Source organism: Pagrus pagrus, assembly GCF_965226575.1.
Source record: "Pagrus pagrus genome assembly, chromosome: 1".
Lineage (NCBI taxonomy): Eukaryota > Metazoa > Chordata > Actinopteri > Spariformes > Sparidae > Pagrus > Pagrus pagrus.
Genome location: NC_140185.1, coordinates 11,029,158 through 11,049,535, shown reverse-complemented (window position 1 = coordinate 11,049,535; position 20,378 = coordinate 11,029,158). Strand labels below are relative to the sequence as shown.

The following is a 20,378-nucleotide window of genomic DNA, read 5'->3' as shown; positions in this document are numbered from 1 at the left end:
TCACTAGTTGCCACCTTCAAAAGACTATGAACTACTGTTTGCTTGGTCTTTTATCATTTAAAGCTGCAATATGTAGTTTGGGGGAAGAAATCCATTGACTGATTTTTTTATGCCTCTTTGTTTTCATGACTGAATAAACAAACTGACCTTAAAGGACAACACAGTTTCATACTGTTTCACTTGGTTTATATGTGGCGGACCCTGCCACTTTTCTAGCTTCAAATAGTGTTCTGGGGACCTTATTTTCCTCTGAGAACAGCTTGTTTATTCACTTATGGGAAAGATACATATTTAGGGTTTGTATTATTACCTAATTAATATTGCAAATATTACATTTCTAAGTTTGAATTTCTTCTTCGCCAAAACTACATAGTGCTCCTTTAAGTATAGCAGAAAGTCCGCTTAAATTGACCTTTGACTTTAGTCAGTGTGTGAGACCTGCGAATATTTATAAAGGGTCTGGTTAAATTAAAAGAAAGATAATAATATTATAAACAATCAGTACTACTGAATAATTACACTTTGATCAGGGTAGTAATGAGGTGGGGGCGCCATTTTCCTTTTTTCCCCCTCATACGGTTTTTGACTCTCTCGGCCGCCGTAGCCTGAGCAGCAGCAGCAGCAGCACTCGGACGCTTTCCAAACAACAACACGGGAGACTGCTCCTCTGCTCCTCAGCTCCTCAGCTCCTGTCTTAGTATCGGTCAGCTGGCTTCCGCTTGCTTAATACTAGCTAATCAAATGATAGTACAGTTAAGGAGTGACTCTAATTTTTAAACTGACAGTTTAAGCCACAACATGGACTATCTGCTGCAGGTGAAAATAGGCGCTCTGATCGGCTTATTGCTTTTAACTTTGTTTTTCGGGTTCATCCCTGCTCGAGTCAAATGGTTCAGAGACACAAACGGGAGAGGTAAGAGCACCTTAATAAAACATAAACAACCGTTAGCATTGGCACGGTGTTCAGTTTGATAGTAGACTGTGTGGTTATAATATATATAGTCCTTTAGTGAAGATGGGACGTTAACATTACCTCAAATCTCAGTGAAAATGTGCTTTATGGCGAATAATTATACATGTTTCACTTTGATGTTGCTTTAGTCCGATGCCGAATTACGAAGTGAAACTCACTGATCACGTGCACTTTTCGTTCTTTGTCTACGGCTTGATAAGAGTACTGAATAAACAAGCTCTTCTTAAATCGCTAGAAGTTTGAATGAAGTTCGGCGTAAAGGTCCCGCCTAAGATTAGCGAAAGGAACAGGGTCTGTAGATAGTGCTGTCACCAGCCCTCTGTCTCATTGAATCACATCTTTAAAGTGTAAATAGTGTTGTTAAGGCAATTAACTGCTATTGATTTTATGAACTGTGACACAGAAACCATTGACAAGGAGATAACAATGTAGCAGTAGACTGGAGGGGTCATTGATTATTAGTCAACAACCAGCATTAAGAGCAAAAAACAACATTTCTTTAGGATTTTTTGTTTTAATGTTGTATTTACCCAGGACATTATCCATATGGCTTATTTAATGACCTTTTGCACTGTTAACTATTTCTTGCACCATTACATTGTTACTGTCAACCCTAATCTGTCATGTTTAAGTTCATTATTTCCATTAACAAACCCTCCTGGCTCCCCTGGGCTGGAGTCACCTGACAGGGATGAAGGCTGAAGCCTAAAGCCTCCTTAACACATGATCACATACATTTGGTCTTATGTATGTAACAAGCCAGGGCTTTGTCTATCACTGGTGAACTTTTGCTTTCTTAACTGGAAGTGAAAGTATCATTTCTCTCTGTCACACCTCTGTGACTTTTAATGTCCTCCTGACTCATTTTGACTGGTGATGTTTCACATGATCTTCCAGCAGTTATTCAAATTTTGGAAGGAGTGGCAGTGATTTCATTTCGAGTGTCATTTCTGAGATGTACAATCAACCCTCCGGTTATAAACTAATTCAGTCATAAATGTAATGTTTTTCGATCTAACCAAGTGATAATGGCGAGTTAGAAATGTGAAATGACCCATTAATTCACACAGAGAATCAGGACAGGGTCATTTTTATCTTAGAAATGCACAAATTCAGAGTAACACATAATTTAGGCTAAAACTGGAACATTTGTTCTGCAGTTTATGGCATTTTGTCTCTAGTAGGTTCATGTTTTATGTTTTCATTTGCAGAAACCCACCGCACAGTTCTGAGTCTCATCAGCTGTTTTGCTGGAGGTGTTTTCCTGGCGGCATGTTTGCTCGACATCATTCCAGATTATCTCTCAGACATCAACAGTGAGCTGGATGCTCGGAAAGTGGAGGTGCGTCTGAGTATGGACTGATTTAGACAAAACTCAATGTCTGAACTGTTTTTGTTTTATTATTTTAAATGGAAATGAATCATTTAATATTTATTTTGATTAATGTAATAATCGTGTAGTCTGAATGTCAAAGTTGACCTCTTGAGATTACTTGTTCAGTCTAATCAGTCGTCCAAAACCCCCAAAATTTCAATTCACAATGATATAAAACACTTAACAATATAAAACAAGGCTAATCCTCGCATTTGAAAAGATGTAACCAGTGAATGTTTGGTGTTTATTGCTTGATAATTTACTTAAAAACAAGTTTTGTGGAAATTGCTTCAGTAGTTTTTGTGTAATTCTGCTGACAAACCAACTAACAAATGTACATGGGTGAAAACTTAACCTCCTTGGCGGAGGTAATAACAATCATTATGATGATATTTGTGTAATACCATATGTCATAAAACTATATTTTCTGAGATGGTTGTTGTACCATGAAACTCTCATACCGTTCCAACCCTTGCTGTATTTATTCTTTAAAAAATGAAAGACCAAAAAAGACAGAGTAAAATAACGAGTGATCAACAGTTACGACTAATCTCTCCCCATTGGTCTCAAAACAGATCAGTTTCCCCCTTCCAGAGTTCATCATCGCTGCCGGCTTCTTCACTGTCCTTATCCTGGAGAGGATCGTCCTGAACTGTCAAGAGGTGAGAGGGGATCCGGGGGAGAGCGCGCCCCTGATATCAGACAACAGAAATGGACACAGTCACGGAACAAGTCCCGATCTGGAGAGCAGCGGCCACCACGTCCATGTTGACCATCAGGCTCACTCCCCCTTTCGTTCCTTCATGCTCTTCCTCTCCCTCTCGCTCCACTCGGTCTTTGAGGGTCTTGCAATCGGCCTGCAGAACACTGACTCAAAGGTAAGAAGACAAAAAGTACTTCAGCTGATGTTAAAAGGGTCATGTGTGGACTCTTATTGTAGAAGAAACAGGGAGCCACTCCATCCTCCAAATTCCCCAGACCGGTACAATACCAATCCATGGAGGCCCCACCCAGCAAATGATAGGACTGAAAGAATCTGCCACCAGTGCCCTGGTGTCAGACACCACAGGTTCACTCCAGAAGCTCTGTTTCCATGACTCAATGGGTCAAAGCCAAGTCCAATCTACGGTGGTGCCTCACTGAATCGGACTAGTTTCCAGCACGTCCCACGGATGCTTGATCAAATAAATACTCCATAGAGTTTCAGGAGATGCTCAGGGAATGTGAGTGAAAAAATATTACATTAGTTATCATAAGTCGATCAGACAGAACAGCCTGAATGTATGTGATCTGGTTAAAGAGATGAGAGGATTTTTTCCAGGAGTCAAAAACCAATGAAGGCCGTTGAACAGACTTTTTTTATGTATTTGGTAAACATAATGTCAAACAGAAATATTAGGCTATCTTAGCTCAACTACTCAGTGTCTATGGCAGGGATACTCAACTTGCTTTCTCTGTGCAGGGACCACTTTTGAAAGATGACAAGAGGCCAGGGGCCAGTTATCAAACAAACATTATTTAAATACACTATTGAACCTTTATTAATGGTATCAACGAACAAAAACATTCCCAGTGTGACCCACCCTTCAGTGGGCCATTAGTTAAGGATCACTGGTCTTTGGGATTAAATAACATAATCATGATCCCATAGGCATCCAGGAATTAAACGAAACTAAGCCAGTAAAGGGACGAGGGAGCACCTTTTTCCAACCTCTCCACAGTCCTCAGTCTCAGAGTCTGAAAATTCCTAATATATACGTTTGTTGTTTCCTGCGCTTTCCTTTTCTCCCCACTCTTCTAAAGAATCAAATATTTATTAAAAGCTATCTCTCTGGTTCTTCTCGCTATCTTACATGTCAAGACAAACAATTGTCATGGAAAAGTGCTGCACAAATACAGATGGAATCGTATTTATGGAGCTCTCATGTAGCCAGAAGAAAGCAGGGTTTCAGTTTATAGCTTCGGGACGCTTTGACAGGAAGGAATCCTGCTGTCATGCGAGTCTGATCTTCTGCCTTCTGGTCACAAGACTGCCAGAGCAGTCAGCATGCTTTCAGTGTTCCCTCAAGACTTTGCATCTATATGTAATTGTGTGTTGTTTCTGTGTTTTCAGCAAGTTTACTGCACTCTTTCGAAAAGTACACATTAGATGGTTAATTAATTAAATAAAACACATATATAACCTAATTTAATTAGATTTATGCCGTTGCAATTGGGATAACATTTTCAAGGTGGACCGAAGAAATGAAATATTAAAACGCCTAAGTGTGCCATGCTGTGGATTAAATGCAGAACACACTTCTGCATTTTAATGGACCTGATTCTGTTGTAGACTGCAGTGATGCAGTATCGTCAAAAGGATGTGGTCAGTACGCGCTCACATCACTGTTGGAGATGATAACAGGCGCAAACAAGCAACTAGCAAACAGAGATATAACAACAAAAATACATGCATCAACAATAATAATTAGCTTGAAAGAGGTCATTTGAGACATAGGATCCACATTTTGCTATCCTGATTGTGTAAGGATATGAATTCAAGCAGAGCAGTGTCAAGTAGAACATTAGCTACTAATGTATGCGTAACAAAATGGTCATATTAATAATAATTATATAATAATTATATTATTACGTACAGTATTATTGATTGGCATTATTGATCTTACACTATGCATTGATTGCTCTATGTCTAAGAATTTTTTTATGTTCTTATATCATTTTCTGGGAAATGAGATGAGAAACAATGGATAAAATAACCATTGAACCATGATATTGAAAAAAATCAGGTCACTTCATTGATAAAGCAGATATAAAACATATTACTTTGCCATAAAGCACATTGTCCACAATGGCCAGATATTACTAGAGGTTGGTAGTCACATAGCTGCCACGGTATAATAAGTATGGCAGAAGTCTCCAATGGATGACAAATCTATACCGTCTTTTACTATGCACTGTCATATTGACCAATCCTAGAGGTGGGAAACACATGGAGAAATTCATAGGCTAATTCTTATCTGGCTATAGTCTACAGGACATTTCAAAATTAAGATAAAGGAACGCAATTTAGATCATCGACTAACAACTTTGACTGCATGTGAGCACTAAGCATCAGTGAGTCCAGCCCTCCTCGTCCTGCCGCACTAATTAGTTTACCCACTAAAATCCAACTCAGGCTTCATATACAGACTCATCAACATTTACTATTGTATTTTTGCAGGCTGTTTCTTAATTGACCATTATGTAAAAGCTATTGAAGGAGTTATAATTAACCATCAAACTTGTTTTCTCCAGGTTTTGGAGATCTGCATCGCTATACTCGTCCACAAGAGCATCATAGTGTTCAGCCTGTCAGTGAAGCTGGTCCAGAGCGCAGTGCGTCCGTTATGGGTGGCCGCTTACATCGGCGTGTTCGCCATGATGTCACCTATAGGCATCGCCATCGGCATCAGTGTGATGGAGGCTCAGCTAGAAGCTGGGGCGCTAATCCAGGCTGTCCTGGAGGGGCTTGCCGCTGGGACGTTTGTGTACATCACCTTTCTGGAGATCCTCCCACATGAGCTCAACTCGCCTGGGAAGCAGCTTCTCAAGGTGCTCTTCATCCTGCTGGGCTTCAGCATCATGGCCGCTCTGACATTTCTGGGCTGAGAACAAGTCATCTTTCAGTTGGCATATCTGTGACCTGGATGCTTTCTGCCAACTACTGCAGATCCCACAAGTTAATGGATGACTTTTGTACAGAAAGACAAACTGTCCTCACAAGAAAAGAAGAAGTAGGTTTATTGACGCACTGTTAACCCAACTCTGGAGTTTTATCGTTAAAGGAAGCAGGACAACAGTTCTGTGTTTAATTGCTTTCATGGTACATTTCTAAAAAGGATCAGCCTGAAGAATATGTATATATATATAATTTCTTTTTTTAGAGGATTTTATGTAAAGAGGAAACACTTCCTAAGTTTGTTGAACAACCAAGAGAATCACAGGGGAAAGAAGTGTGTTATCACTGACCCTCTTCATTTATCACTTGTTTTTAAACCAGCTTTGGACTGCAAACAGTCTCTGACCTTTGACACTATTGAAGAAACTACTGGAAACAAAGGGCTACATTACAAGTGCATAATACCTTGTCATTAATTCAACCACGTCAGCACATCAGTACCTCCAGATCATTAATGTTTACATTTTATTTTCAACAAGTTCAAACAGGGAGCTTCCACTTTCCAAAAAGCACTGTTTGTGCCTTCGCTTTTGTTTCATGCAGTTTGTTTTTAAATGTTGCTTCACTGACCCAGATTTATTTGCTAAAAACTGGCATTTTAGTGCAATTCTTTTAGATGTAGTTTCCAGCCTCAGGCTGCCTTTACTTCAATCAAAATGTTGTATATTTGTCCGGTACACTAATGTAAATGTAAACTGACTTCCTGATGCCTTAAGAAGAAGTTTTATGCCAAAAAGAGAGACAACGATGACAAAACATGTGGGATTTATTTCTATTCTGTTTGCACTTTTCTAATAAAGAATCAGTGTTTATCTCCACAAATTTAAACAAGCTGATCACTATCATTTACATCATGATGAACTTTGTCCTGGTTTAGTCATTTCTGTTTGCCCACTGTGAATTGCTGTGCACTGCAAATATAGACATAATGCTGCTTTTCTAAAACACTTCTCCATGTAGAGTGATTTTAGTTCTCTATTTTTATCGCGAACAAATCCAGACACTTTAAATATCAGCACAGAGAGAAGTGAGGGATACAATTCTGCAAAATGATACCGCTGAAAGCAGCTTTCCTTGATTAATCACTTATTAGTCTATAAAATGTAAAAAAAAATGTGAGAAATGCTAATCCCAGTTCCCCTGAGCCCAAAGTTACGTCTACAAATTGCTTCTTTTGTCCAACCGACAGTCCAAAATGCAAAGACTCTTCATTTACTGTCATAAATGACAAAGAAAAGCAGCAAATCCTCACATTGAAGAATCTGCAACCAGCGAATATTTGATATTTTTGCTTAAAAAATTACTGAAATGATTAATTGATTGTAAAAATTGTTGGCAAATCATTTTCTTTCCATCAACCGACCAATTAATCGATGCAGCTCTAATTTACATCAAGAAATCAAACCAAGTAGGACACCACAGTATGGTAACAGATTAAGATTAATTAATTCTTTCTTAAACTACAGCATGGGCCAATCCACACATGTAAAGCAGCTTTAACAAAGAATTGAAGAGAAAGTGAAAAACAGCACATTCAATTAACAGTCACAGTAAAAAGCTCCAGTATATCTGTGTTTTCAGTTATACACAACTCAGCTAGCATGTGAAGTTTATGTATGCAATAATAGTCAAATAAACTGTCTGTATAGTCACTATTCCTGTTTTAGTCAGTCATGTGACGGTCACATTGTTTCCTCATCAGAACAAACAACAGGAAGCCGGAGGATGTGGGTCGGTTGTCAGCAAAAAAGAATAGTTGATGCCAATTCAAATGTGGCACACCCCATATTTTCTGTAGATGTGCACATTATTTCAGTTAAAGGTCATGTGATCATGACTAATGAAAGTAACAGGATGAAACTGCTGCCCTAAAGGAACTCCCCGGCTTTCGCTGCTGTGTTGTTCATGTGCATTTTGTCAACACTCACTCGTGCATTGTAATGTGTAAGAAGTTCTTTGTAATGTACAACAAAACACCAACTGTCCTTCTGCATGTAGACCGACATGTATTTTTGTGTGCCTTATGATTCCTCGCCTCATGAGAGAAGAGACTGTTGTCTGTTGTGTTCGCTTGATCAGAGTAAAGATTTTTAAAAGGAGTTTTCTGCTTGTTTATTGCGTGAAAAGGCAGCAGACCCTGAAATCAATGAAATGTTGGTTTGTAATAATCATAATAAATAAATAAACCTCATTTATAGTTAATTTAGACATTCTTGGAACATAATTTAGATTTACTCAAATTTTCCTTTAGGAATAATACTTACATATTAATGTATGTCAAGCAGATATTTCTTGTATAATGAACAGACTTTGTATAACTGTAAAACGTGTCTAAAAATCTTGGGTAATGTGATTATATGTACTTTTACTTTTTTACTTTTAAAATTACTTTGGTTCAAATGAATTACAAAAAAAATTGTCTCTCAAAATAGCACAACTTAAGTTTAGATAAATAAATCATGAATCATGAATACAAATATACAATGTATACTTCATCACTTCACTTCAGTTTTTTATACTTCTTTGTTGTGCAGTGTGTAATCACAGGAGACTAAATGTGGTGTTATTCTTAGTTAAAACATGTTGATGTGTTATGTGTGGGTGCCAGTGTTAGAATAGTGTAACATTTACGATCAGGTTTTGAAGGTTTTAGTTTCACCCACCTCTGATTCTAAACCAACAGAAGTTTAAATGAAACGACTTTATTGACTGACAGTGAATGTTTCCCTTATCCTCCAGACTTCTCTACACTTTCGGTAACATGACAGCAGATGACTGGAGCCACTAGGTGGAGGTGTTGGTCCTCTGAGTCATACTCTCCCAGTGAAGACAGCATTTTGAAAGATCTTTCAGGATTTGCAGACTTGAATATCAGTTTTATGAATGTAATTTAGTGATGCACGTTTAAGAATATTAATTTGACTGTTTCAGTCATTATTATTAAAAGCCCTGTGCCACCTCGATTGATTTACCTTTCATTCAGAGGACATTTCGACGTGTGACAGGAGGAAAAGCGCAAATGTGGTGTAATTAATGAAAATAATGAGGCTTGCTCACGTTCACAGTCTTATAACTAACTGGAGCACTTGAGTAGAGCAGACACCAAACAACAAACACCTATAACACCCAAATTTGAGGTACTTGCACATTTGATTTAATGCAGCTTTGTACTTTGCCACAGCATCACTAAGGCAAATACTATCTACAATATGTATACAATCTATGGCTGGAAATTCACATGTAATAAAAAAAGACTTACGTGAATGTTTGTAATTTACCATTTGAAAAGGTAAAATTCATATTCATATGTGACCTGTGAAAATATCTGGTTCACATGGGACAGTTTGTTTTCACATGCTAAAACTTTAGCTCACGGTATCAGTGAAAATATTCATTACAGCTGTAAAATTATTTTTAACTGTAATGGTGCACGTGACATTTTCATAAGGGTAGTCATTTTCAGGATTACTATTTTTCATACCCTTCCTGTCCAGCGAACACCATTTATCTCCAAATACAGTGATTTTGATTTTTTTCAGTGTTTGAAACTGAAAGATTTAGTGCTCGTTAATGTGTTTGCGAAAATTCTACTTAAAGAAGTTAATAAAAAGCCTTTAGATTAGCTGTAAAATGCATCATCACAACGCCAGAAGGGGCCTGTTTTTATGCATATCTGTAGATTAAACTCCCCAACAGTACATAGGGTTGCCCAGTCCTCATTGCCTGTTTGTCGGCTGCAGGGTGACATAACAGCCAGAAATTCTTTACATCAAAGAAGCCAACTGTATACAAAAACACTCGTATAGCCATGTCTGATGTGATACATGGAGGCTTTGTTAACCCCTGTTTGTCTCTGCGGGGGAATAGAAGTTTATTCATGACCGTCCACTAATGAGAGGTGCTGATGGAGGAACAATAGCAGAGTACAGTAAGTCTGCCAGTTCTGGATGACAGAGGCCTCAGTGTGCGGAGGAGGGAGACCCATCTACAGCTCATTAACCTCTTCTATCAGCTCAACTCAGCTGTGTTCTCCTCTCTCAGATAGGATTCAGATGATGTCCTGTCTAAAACAAGGTCTGCTCCTTCATGCAGAGATGACATGCTTTATTCATGTGAAGAGAGAAGAGAAAAACATACATGCCATGTTGGATAAATTAAAAGTTTTCATTTATATAAATCCATTGTTTCAGTTTGATCCTTTTTATATTATTGTAAAAAAAAAAAATCTTCAGAAGTGCCTTAAAAAACAGTTAAAGACATTGTTTGCCATTTTGGCTTATCTGCTTTTCCTTCTTGTTGAGAGTTGGGTGAGAACATGACTCTCATATCTGCCCATAAAATATGAAGATAAGACTGATTGCGATGGTTAACTTAGAATTAGCATTTTTGGGGCAGGTATGTATGTATACAAAGCACCAAACTCCAGCTCTTTTTAACTGAAGCTAATGTGGAGTGCAGTTCAATGCAGAAAATGTGTATAAAACAATGTTGAGCAGGTGCCATGTTCACCATCTTATTTAGCATGTTAGCATGCTAACAACTGTTGATTTGTGCTGAACAAAAAGTATAGCTGAGACTGAAGGGACTGTGATTAGTTTTAGTATTTGGTCATAACCCAAAGTATTGGAACATAAATCTCTACATCAAATTTCATGGCAATATGTCCATTAATTGTCGAGACATTTCACTCAAAACCACAAATATCAGCCTTCTGGTGACAAAGTCAGAAGATAACTAAAGTCAGAAGAATACATCCTCTGGGGATCATGACTGACTGTATAATATGTGTGGCACACAACTGACCGTCTGACATTAAACTAAAGAACCGTTGCCGTTGTAGATTTCTGCAAGTTAAGCAAAAGTTACCCTGAAATGATTCATTGCTGTAAGTAAGAAAGATGTAGGGAATGAAGATGGAATGATATACGTGACAGATGGTCACCAATCCCTCAACAATGAAAGCAAACATGATTTGATTTTCACCGACTGTAATTAACGACTGGCAGCAGAGGAGAAGCCAGTTGAATGATGTTGTGCAGCCATGGATAATTAATCCGTAATCTGGGCCCCAACAACAAGTGGTTCCCTCTGATGAGGATTTCAAAGAATGTGTAATATGAAGCTGAACGTGTGAGTCCTTCACAGGTGGTCACCTCCCTCATATGACATTTGTTCAGGCACAGGAAGCTCAAATCCCACCTTTCATGTCACATGTGCTGGGTCAACGTTCAGTCTCAGTGGGTAACAACAAGCTTACCAGGCACCACACTGGAAACAAGACAGACGTGTGGGACAGCTCACAGCTGTGAGAAAAACCTGCAGTTCCCAAGTTTCATACAATATGATGTGATGTTAATTACAAACTGTGTAGAGCTGGAATCATAAATGAAACACAGACTATCGCAAAAAAAACCTTGATTACGTATAATTGTATTCATTAGTTTCTCTTTGAGATTTGTTTATATTTGCCTATGTTTCAAAATAAAAATTTGTTGTGTGATGAAAATGATAATCAGACCAGTGTGCGGTGGCCCAGAGGTGCAAAACACATTTGAAAAACACCTGAACAAAACAAAATAGTTTCAGTTCTTCATGTGTTTTCTGATTTGTTAACATGTTTTCTGAATTGTTAGGTTTTTGGATTTGGTAATGTGTTTTCGAAAAATGTTGTTGTTTTCTATTTCATTCATTTGTTTCCAAATCTGAAATATTGTTATATTTTGTATTTTATTAATGTGTTTCATCCAAGTGTAAACCCACTGTGATGTCACCCATGAATTTGTGGACTACCATTTTGAAGCCTGATTTGGCATCGTGGGCGTCGGCATCAAGTGAAAGGTAAGATCATTTTCTCATATGCTTACATACAATCAGACTACTTTTAGCAACCGGTGGAGTCGTCCCCTGCTGGCCATAAGAAAGGATGCAGGTTTAATGGTTCCCTTTTTAGACCCTGAAGCAAAAATCTTATGTTTGGCCCCTCAGGACCACCGTAACACCAGAGTGACAGTCCCGACCGACACACTTCTCCTCCACCACAGTTTGCATTATGTAGATTAGCCACTCATTGTAATCCAGTGTGTCATTTTAATCCTGCTTCGAGTGACGTTTTCAGTAACTCCTCCCCTCCTGGTCCTCTCTCCTCCTGCTGTCTCTCCGGCCACTCTGTCCACTCCTCTCATCCTGTCTGCTTGAGGTAAGTCTGCTCGGCTCTTTGGCTAAAATGACCCCTCGACTGATCAGGAAGAATGATGAGCAGTACAGGGACATAAGAGTTGTTTATTGTGATTATTAAAATCTTAAAAGCCATACTTTGAGTTAAATTTTCAATAACAGATAACCGTTGTTTTTTGTAATGAGTGAATGTGTCACAAAGTGTGTGTCCACGCTTTGGATGTTTTGTTCAATGCACTACTTCATGTTCTGTATTTCACTGAAGTTATAGTAGAAGTAGAGTGATAGTAGAGTAGTTTTGATATGTAATTGGTTGCAAGCCTTTAACACAAGTGGTTGATTAACACACTCATTCAACATTTTTGCTTAAGAGGAGCTGTGGGGCATCTGTGTCATGAATCTTGGTTAAAAGACTTTAAATCAACATCAGTATTCAGCTTTATACCAGACTAAATTAACATGATTTGGCCAAATATGTTTTAAATACTGTTTTTTTCTGTATGTTTTAGTTTAAAGAATTCACTTTATCAGCAATTCTGTGCACTTAAAGGTACCAGGTCCAGTAAATCTGTTCAGATAGAAGTTAAAGTTTTGCCTCTGTTTCCTCATTGGAACAAAGACAGTAGGTGAACATGACTTACCAAAAACAAATTTAACATTGCATTAATGTTCACTGGTATAAATTAATTTTACTGCATATTTTCAGAAAAAATATCAATTTGAGTTACAGAACGAGCACAGACACATGTCATTCCTTGCCACTTAGATTTGGGAATAGAGTCGCAGTTAACAGAGTTTTCATGCAGACGACTAAGACAGAGTCTTTTAGGATTATGAAATTAACTTCAGAACAGTCAAAGGCAACATGCACACCACCTGCTTTATCTCTGTTTGTCGTGCAAGGAATACAGACGATCAATGTTTCAGTCACAGTTTCTCAATCTTGAGAAAGTTCTTTATCACAGCTGTAAATGTTGTTTAAAGACTGATCTTCTGGGTTTTTATAAATATAAACCAGGTACTTATTTTGCAAAAAATCAGATGCTCCAGCATGTTATTCAGTTTTGAATTTAATTTGGACTAGACGGGGCTAGGTGTTTTAGGATATTTTACATAAATGTCCAGGAATGGTAACAGGTTAAGTATGTCATTCAAACTAAATAAAGGTAATACAACAGGAACAAACTAGATTGGGTTATTCAGTTTTATAGTTGTGTCAGGCTCTTGTAAGAGGATGTTCTTCTCCACTGATGCATAAAGAAACCTCTCTTCATCTTTAACATTTCACTGAGCCAATACAAAACATTTATTTCACTCATAGAGGCAATTCAAGGTGCTTTACATAAAGAAGTTACTATAAGAAATGTTTGTGCTGATCAGTTATGTAGATTTCGCAATATGCCAATAACTGGGTTAATGCATTTCTGTTTCCATGGCCTCTACTAACAAACTCTGACTTGAACAAACTAAACGTCTGGACGACTCTGAAAGAAAGACTTCACTCTGCAGAGTCTCACAGCAGTTTGATGTGCTCATGTTCTGTTCGTGCCAATTCTTCTTCTGTCTTCACAGTGTTGGTGAAGCTGCTGTGAGACGCTGCAACCATGGCTGCTGTAAGTTTAATCACTCTGAAACAATTCAACAGAGAGCACTTCAGTGTCACCTTGTCTCTGTTTAAGCCCTCTCATCACAGTCTGGCCTCTCTTCACTGGTGGAGCATCAGCTCCTGGAGGTCTGACCGTCAGCGCATGATGCTGCTTAAAGCTGTTATTGTGCCGGTAGATGCTGGCTCTGGGATGGGCTCTTAAGCTGTTTTTTAAGAAGTGGCTTTAGAAGTCCTTTCTGTAATCATGTGAAGCAGATTAAGCAGCCGTCCACCGGTGTGAATTGTTTGGGGTCTCAGATAGGTTTCTCCACTGAAAGTCATTATAACGAGCTGCTGTGGAAGTGTTCAAGCAGTAAAGCACGTATAATAATATCGCTCTCGCTTTGTTTCATAAAATGCATCTGCTGCGATGTTAAAGACAAGGGTAGAAGCAGTGAAGGAATGTAACTAAGTACATTTACTCAAGTACAATTTTGAGGTACTTCTATATGTTTTTCCATTTTCTGCTGCTTTATAATCCCACTCCACTACACTCAGAGGCACATGCTGAAGTTTTACTCACTGCATTTATTTTATAACTGTAGTTACAAGTTACTTTACAGATTACACACTGCATCAGAGCCAATTTAGTGCATTTTGTACTGATTCTGAATCAGAAAGGATGCTGATTATCAGATCAAATACTCCATTTTTAAAGTTACCCTCCCAACCCTCAAGTTTACTCAAGTACTATTTGTATGGGTAACTTTCACTTTTACCAAACTAATATTTTAACACAAAATCTTAACTTAAACATGAATTTTGAGCACTTTCTACAACACTGGGTAAAGGATGAGTTCAGTAGATTTGGTTGTTAATGGCAGTATACCCAAGAAACTATTGGATAAGCTAATGATAATAACCTGCACAAGCTGATATGATAGTAACATTTTTAACAAATGTGTGTTTTCACAGACTGGATCTTACCGTATGGTGTCGGAGGAGGAGCAGGCCATGAGGTCTAAGCTGGAGCATCTGACAGTGAAGGATCATGGGCCGGTGTTTGGGCCCTGCCACAAGCTGCCCGGTCACACTGTGCAAAAGGTAAGAAATAATAACTGAAGCATATACAAATCTAATTATTTTTAAAAAGTACTGTACTCCAGTACAAACTCCAGGTATTTGTAATTTACTTTATGAAACTTTATTCTTCATACAGCAGATATTGTACGTTTTGCTCCACTACGTTTGTCTGACAGAGTTGCTAGCTACCTTTCAGATTCCAGTTTTTCAGAATCCTCCTGTCTGGTTATAATCATGTATCTTCACATGTGTTGATGCTGGATGTTTGTGATAAACTAAAGGATGAGGTGTTCCTTTATGTGTTGAGGAAATTCTCCCCTTTCTTCAGCTAAATGAACTCTTTAAAAGCCTCCTGGGATTGGCTGGAAAATGCTTCATCCCAAAGCTGAAAACGGGCTGTTTATAGGTTTTGAATACTTCTTCCACCACATTTGTCTGATGTGTTTGATGTCATTTTGTTTTTGTCTCTTTTCCCTGCAGGCGAAGGATGAGCTGAATGAGACGGATGAGAGGCGGGCGTCGTCGCTGAAGGACCTGCGGGCCATGATGAAGGAGAGAGCAGCGGAGGGAGACGACCTGGCCAAACTGGTGGTGGAGCGTTTTGGGGACAAACCAGACTCTCTTCTTCTGCGCTTCCTCAGAGCTCGCAAGTTTGACGTTGTCAGATCCCACGAGCTCATGAAGGGTTGGTAGCAGAAGTTCAAAAATCTTTGTATCAGTGATTTTTATTTCATCGTCAGATATCGGAAGTGATTTGCTTTCATTCGGTGTCTGCAAACATTTTCAAATAGTTTCAGTAATTGAGGGCGAGACCTCGTTTGTGCTCCTCGTTTGCATGAGTCCTGCCCATCACTGAGACAGCGGGGCATGTGTTCATTAATTGGGGGCTTTTAAATGCTTCTGAGTTTCCCCTGACAAAGACCTCCTTTGTGTCCAAATGGGACAGCAAGTTTACTTCACTTGTGAGCCCACAGTGTTCTCCTGGGAACTGATTGTGTCGGTCTGGGAGAGGAGATGAGATTAAAAAGTGGTTTTGAAGAGTTGTTTGAAGCTCAGAGGACAAAATACCATGCTGATGACTTGCTTGTGTTTCTGTGTGCTTATGACTTCTCATACTATTGTAAAAAAACAACTGTATTTTTTAATTGTATCAGCGGTTGAAGAAGTACTCAGATCATTTACTTAAGTTAAAGTAGCAACAAGTGCCAATTTCAAAGTTATATATAACTGGATCATAGAGATAAAGTGTTTATGATGTTAATGTGTTCATTACTTTAATGTTGCAGCTGGTGTAGGTGGGGCTCATCTCAATCACTTTATATACTGCTGGGTAAAATAATCCACGATTATACATCATAATTCAAGTTATTTTTCATTTATAATTTTAATCTGCAAAGTAACTAGCTATGTAAATTGTACAAATAAATGTGGTGGAGTAAAAGTATTAGGTTGCAGGAAATAGAAATACTCATGTAAAGTACAACTGAAGCCCCCGGCTCTAACCAGATCTCTGGCTAAAAACCTATCTACAATCAGACTAAATTTACTTGGTCAGGGCAGACAAATGTCTTTGTGCTTTGGATTTGTTGTTCTTGCTGTTGCTGTGAGATTATTTGGTCCTCACAATAACACAAGAAAAAACACATTTATGAATATGGATCAGAACTTGTTAGTGTGAGAGGGGAATGCGATGTGAACTTGTTTCGTGGGGTTAATTGCTGCTGGCGAGTAAAACACAGAACACACACACACACACACACACACACACACACACACACACACACACTGGGTTAATTGGTGCCTTGGTATGAAGAGGCTTAGAGCTACACTGTAGATGCACTGAGACACTGGTGTCATTGTGTTTGGCACTAAACAACCTTCACTGTACACAAAGGGTCTGTGGACCATTAGGGCCACATAACTGAATGCATATGTGTGTGTGTGTGTCCTCTAGGCTATGTGCGCTTCAGGAAGGAGTATCCCGAGCTGTTTGAGAACCTGACCCCCGAGGCGGTCCGCAGCACCATCGAGGCCGGTTACCCTGTGGTTCTGCCCAGCAGGGACAAGTACGGCCGTGTGGTCCTGCTCTTCAACATTGAGAACTGGGACCTGGAGGAGATCACATTCGATGAGGTAGCTGTAGATCAACCTCACACAGCGCAGCAGCACCTCTTTGATATAAATAACCAAGAAAAGGGACTTACTCTACTGAAAATGTCTTTGTCTGCGTGTCACAGATCTTAAGAGCGTACTGTGTGATCCTGGAGAAGCTGCTGGAGAATGAAGAAACCCAGATTAATGGCTTTGTCCTGATCGAGAACTTTAAGGGCTTCACCATGCAGCACGCATCAGGGATTAAACCGGCTGAGCTCAAGAAGATGGTGGACATGCTGCAGGTCACAACAGACACACAAGGAAAGCTGAGAATTGTTTTCATGTGCAACCTCAGAGCTGTTTTTTCAAATCTTTTTGTGCGTTTTTATGCAGGACTCGTTCCCAGCCCGTTTCAAGGCGGTCCATGTCACTCACCAGCCCTGGTACTTCACCACTACGTACAACGTGGTCAAACCCTTCATGAAGAGCAAGCTGCTGGAGAGGGTACGGATGGAGGACATGTCCCATTAACGCTTTAATCTAAATCTGATTTTCAGCTTGTTTTTTCTAACTGTTCTATCCGAATGGTACGGAAACTCATTGCTGCCAAACCAGAAAACATAAACAGAGCAGTATCACGTTTTAACATGAAAAGTTTTACCTTATAACAATAAATACTTTTCTTATACCATGAAACATTTTATGTAAAAACAGATATCTTATTGTTATAAAATAGAACGTTTCACTTTATATAACACATTATAACCAGATATTTTGACGTTATATTATCACATTATAATGTGAGACACTGTAACAACAATAAGTTATCATGCTAAAACATATCTTTCAATATCTAACATGAAAAACATGCTACTATAACAACAAAATGTTCACGTTGATAATGACCCGTTTTTCTTCTTCTGGTGGTAAATTTGCTCCAGTCATCTCCTCTGAACACTGTTTCTCACTCTCCTCAGGTCTTTGTTCACGGTGACGAGCTGGACAACTACGTCAAAGAATTCAACGCAGACATCCTGCCTGCAGACTTCGACGGTAAAGCCCCGGTCTCTGACTGCCAGGCCATCGCCAACAAGGTTTTCGGCTCTGAAGACACCGCTCTTTGAGAGAACAGTCCTCTCATATCAGTCCCAAGAGTTATAGTGTCCTTCATCCTAGATGCTTCTTTTGTGATCAGATCAGATATGTGGTCTAATATGAAGCTATTGACATTTGTATTATTATTCAGGCAGTTCCTATGAGCAAAGAAAAGTATCTAGAGTTAGGAGAAGGGGGTGGTTTGCAAACATACGATGAGATAAATGGGAAAGAAAAAGGATGTTTAGATGTTACAGAGAGAATAATTGATGGTTAATGTTACAGCACTGACATTCCTTGTTACTTTACAAGCCGAGGGAAAGAGGGAGTTTTTCGCCTTAAAATGAATTTCACATCAGACACATCAGCCTTATGCCTACAGTCCTGTCAGATGAAGAGTACAGAAGTGAATCATAGTCTCGGGGAGAATTTTAGAAAGATACGAAGAGGGAAAATTAATGTTTTAAGGAGCAGGAGCCTCCTGATCCTGATTCAGTGCCACGGAAACACTTCTTTGTCTCAACAGCCTTGTTTGAGTTGTGACACTCAGATGCCTGACGTACCACAAAGATCCATCCTGCAATTTGCACTGGATTGAGACATTTTAAATAAAATAGATTTTTTTCGTGTGTGTCTGACGTTTTTCATGTCATTTTTACCGTTTGTCATCTTGTTGTTTCACCTAATCTGTTTCATTAAGCAAGTTTAGTTAAACCAGGCCTACATCATGAAATCTGATTTATTTTCAGCAAATTGTGTTTCATAAAAGAGGTTTAAATGGGTCCGTAACCCTTCCTTTTACAGTCCCCTTCCTACCTAAACTGGTCATAACTTCATGGTAGTTTTTTGAATTGATGGGTAATAGTGGAGGTTTTCTTTTTATTTCGTAGTATGCCATTTCTCTGTACCAATACTATAATAATATCTATAAATTATTTTTATATACCATACAATATACCAATATTATACTATGATTTACCATATATATATACCATATATATACTTAGAAATTAGGGAACTGTAAAAGGAAGGGTTACCAGTGGATCTGACCTGAGCTACAATGGAGAGGCCAGAGGTAGAAAAGTACTCAGATCATTCAATAAAAGTAGCAATACCATGGTGTAGAAATACTCTCTTACAAGTAAAAGTCCTGCATTCAGATGATCAGGGTTAGGACAACCCCAACTCCAAATGAAGGTGTGTTCCTGTGTAAAACATAAATAAAAGCAGAATGCAAACATTTGCAAACAAACTGTGTTTACCGACAACAGTTTTAGGATCTGTTTTTCTAATCAGGACTGTATCCAAAATATACTTAAAGTATGAAAAATAAAAGTACTCAACTTTAATTGTGCAGCTGGAAAAATGGGGTTAATTGAATTACTTTATACCTTTTTTGTTTGTTGTTTTTTTATTTAGAAAGAAGTAAATCTCTCAAATAAGGTTAGTGAAGCAAAAGGATAATATGTCATCTGAATAGAAGTAGAAAGTTGCTGAACTGAAGAACCTCAAAATCGTATTTAAGTGCAGTACTTGAGTAAATATATGTAGTTACTTTCTACCACTGCTCCAGATTACCATGGTCCTGGTCAGGGTAGTTATTTGGCTTAGTGTCACTTAAAGCTTGACTCCATGTTTTTCGATCCTACTCCTGCTCCAGCGCACTTGATTTAAATGATCAGCTCCTCATTAAGCTCTGCCGACGCCCACTAACAACCCATTCATTTGACTCGGGTGCCTTGGAGCAGGCAGGGGGCCCAGGAACAGGGTTGAAAAACACTGGTTTAACTGTTGTTACAGTCAATTTGCCAGATCCAAACAGTGTTTTTTCAGTGTTGCTCCTTACATCTGCACTGTGCACATGAGCAGTTCAGTTTGCAGTTCATGGCAAATACATCTCATAAAGCTAACACAGGAGTTAAACCCATAGGTGTGACTTCAAAATAAGGAGCATTGTCACGATTTGTTCCTCTTTAAATGTCACTTAAATAAATTTAAAGAAACAGCTAGCCAGTTTATTAAAATACAAGCAGGTCAGACGGATAATCTGAAGGTATCAACTCTGTTTTGACACCATATGGAGTTTGTTATGTCACTTAAGTAGCTTAAGTTGTAGGGGACAGACATAGCGAGGAGCACAGTACAGTGTGGTTCCCACAAGGGGGCTCAACTGTATCAATTTTGTCACCATGTTAGACATAAACCTTCAAATTAATCAGATAACAGCTTCTTCATCTATTCAGGCAAGTAAAGAGAACAGGAGACCATTTTTCTTTTGAGA

General features: G+C 38.7%; 2 protein-coding genes across 2 annotated transcripts; both read left to right on the top strand.

The window, feature by feature from the left end:
• Positions 1-625: 625 nt before the first annotated feature.
• Positions 626-8,186, top strand: slc39a1 (solute carrier family 39 member 1). The gene is made up of 4 exons (XM_084355621.1): positions 626-913; positions 2,185-2,315; positions 2,924-3,226; positions 5,643-8,186. Exons 1-4 carry the CDS (start codon positions 799-801, stop codon positions 5,994-5,996), a joined length of 903 nt encoding a protein of 300 aa, XP_084211747.1. The 5' UTR covers positions 626-798; the 3' UTR covers positions 5,997-8,186.
• Positions 8,187-12,204: 4,018 nt separating this feature from the next.
• rlbp1a (retinaldehyde binding protein 1a) lies at positions 12,205-18,728 on the top strand. The gene is made up of 8 exons (XM_084361663.1): positions 12,205-12,262; positions 13,813-13,853; positions 14,801-14,929; positions 15,389-15,593; positions 16,863-17,041; positions 17,146-17,304; positions 17,396-17,506; positions 17,980-18,728. Exons 2-8 carry the CDS (start codon positions 13,845-13,847, stop codon positions 18,124-18,126), a joined length of 939 nt encoding a protein of 312 aa, XP_084217789.1. The 5' UTR covers positions 12,205-12,262; positions 13,813-13,844; the 3' UTR covers positions 18,127-18,728.
• The last annotated feature ends 1,650 nt before the right edge of the window (positions 18,729-20,378 follow it).

What these genes read in the sequence shown, in the direction of transcription:
- slc39a1 (XM_084355621.1), top strand. Translation starts at nt 799, where the DNA reads ATGGACTATCTGCTGCAGGTGAAAATAGGCGCTCTGATCGGCTTATTG. An exon ending in CAGAGACACAAACGGGAGAG is followed by an intron (nt 914 to 2,184) that starts GTAAGAGCACCT and finishes TTTCATTTGCAG; the next exon opens with AAACCCACCGCACAGTTCTG. An exon ending in TGGATGCTCGGAAAGTGGAG is followed by an intron (nt 2,316 to 2,923) that starts GTGCGTCTGAGT and finishes GTCTCAAAACAG; the next exon opens with ATCAGTTTCCCCCTTCCAGA.
- rlbp1a (XM_084361663.1), top strand. An exon ending in CCGGTCACACTGTGCAAAAG is followed by an intron (nt 14,930 to 15,388) that starts GTAAGAAATAAT and finishes TTTTCCCTGCAG; the next exon opens with GCGAAGGATGAGCTGAATGA. An exon ending in AGGAGATCACATTCGATGAG is followed by an intron (nt 17,042 to 17,145) that starts GTAGCTGTAGAT and finishes TGCGTGTCACAG; the next exon opens with ATCTTAAGAGCGTACTGTGT.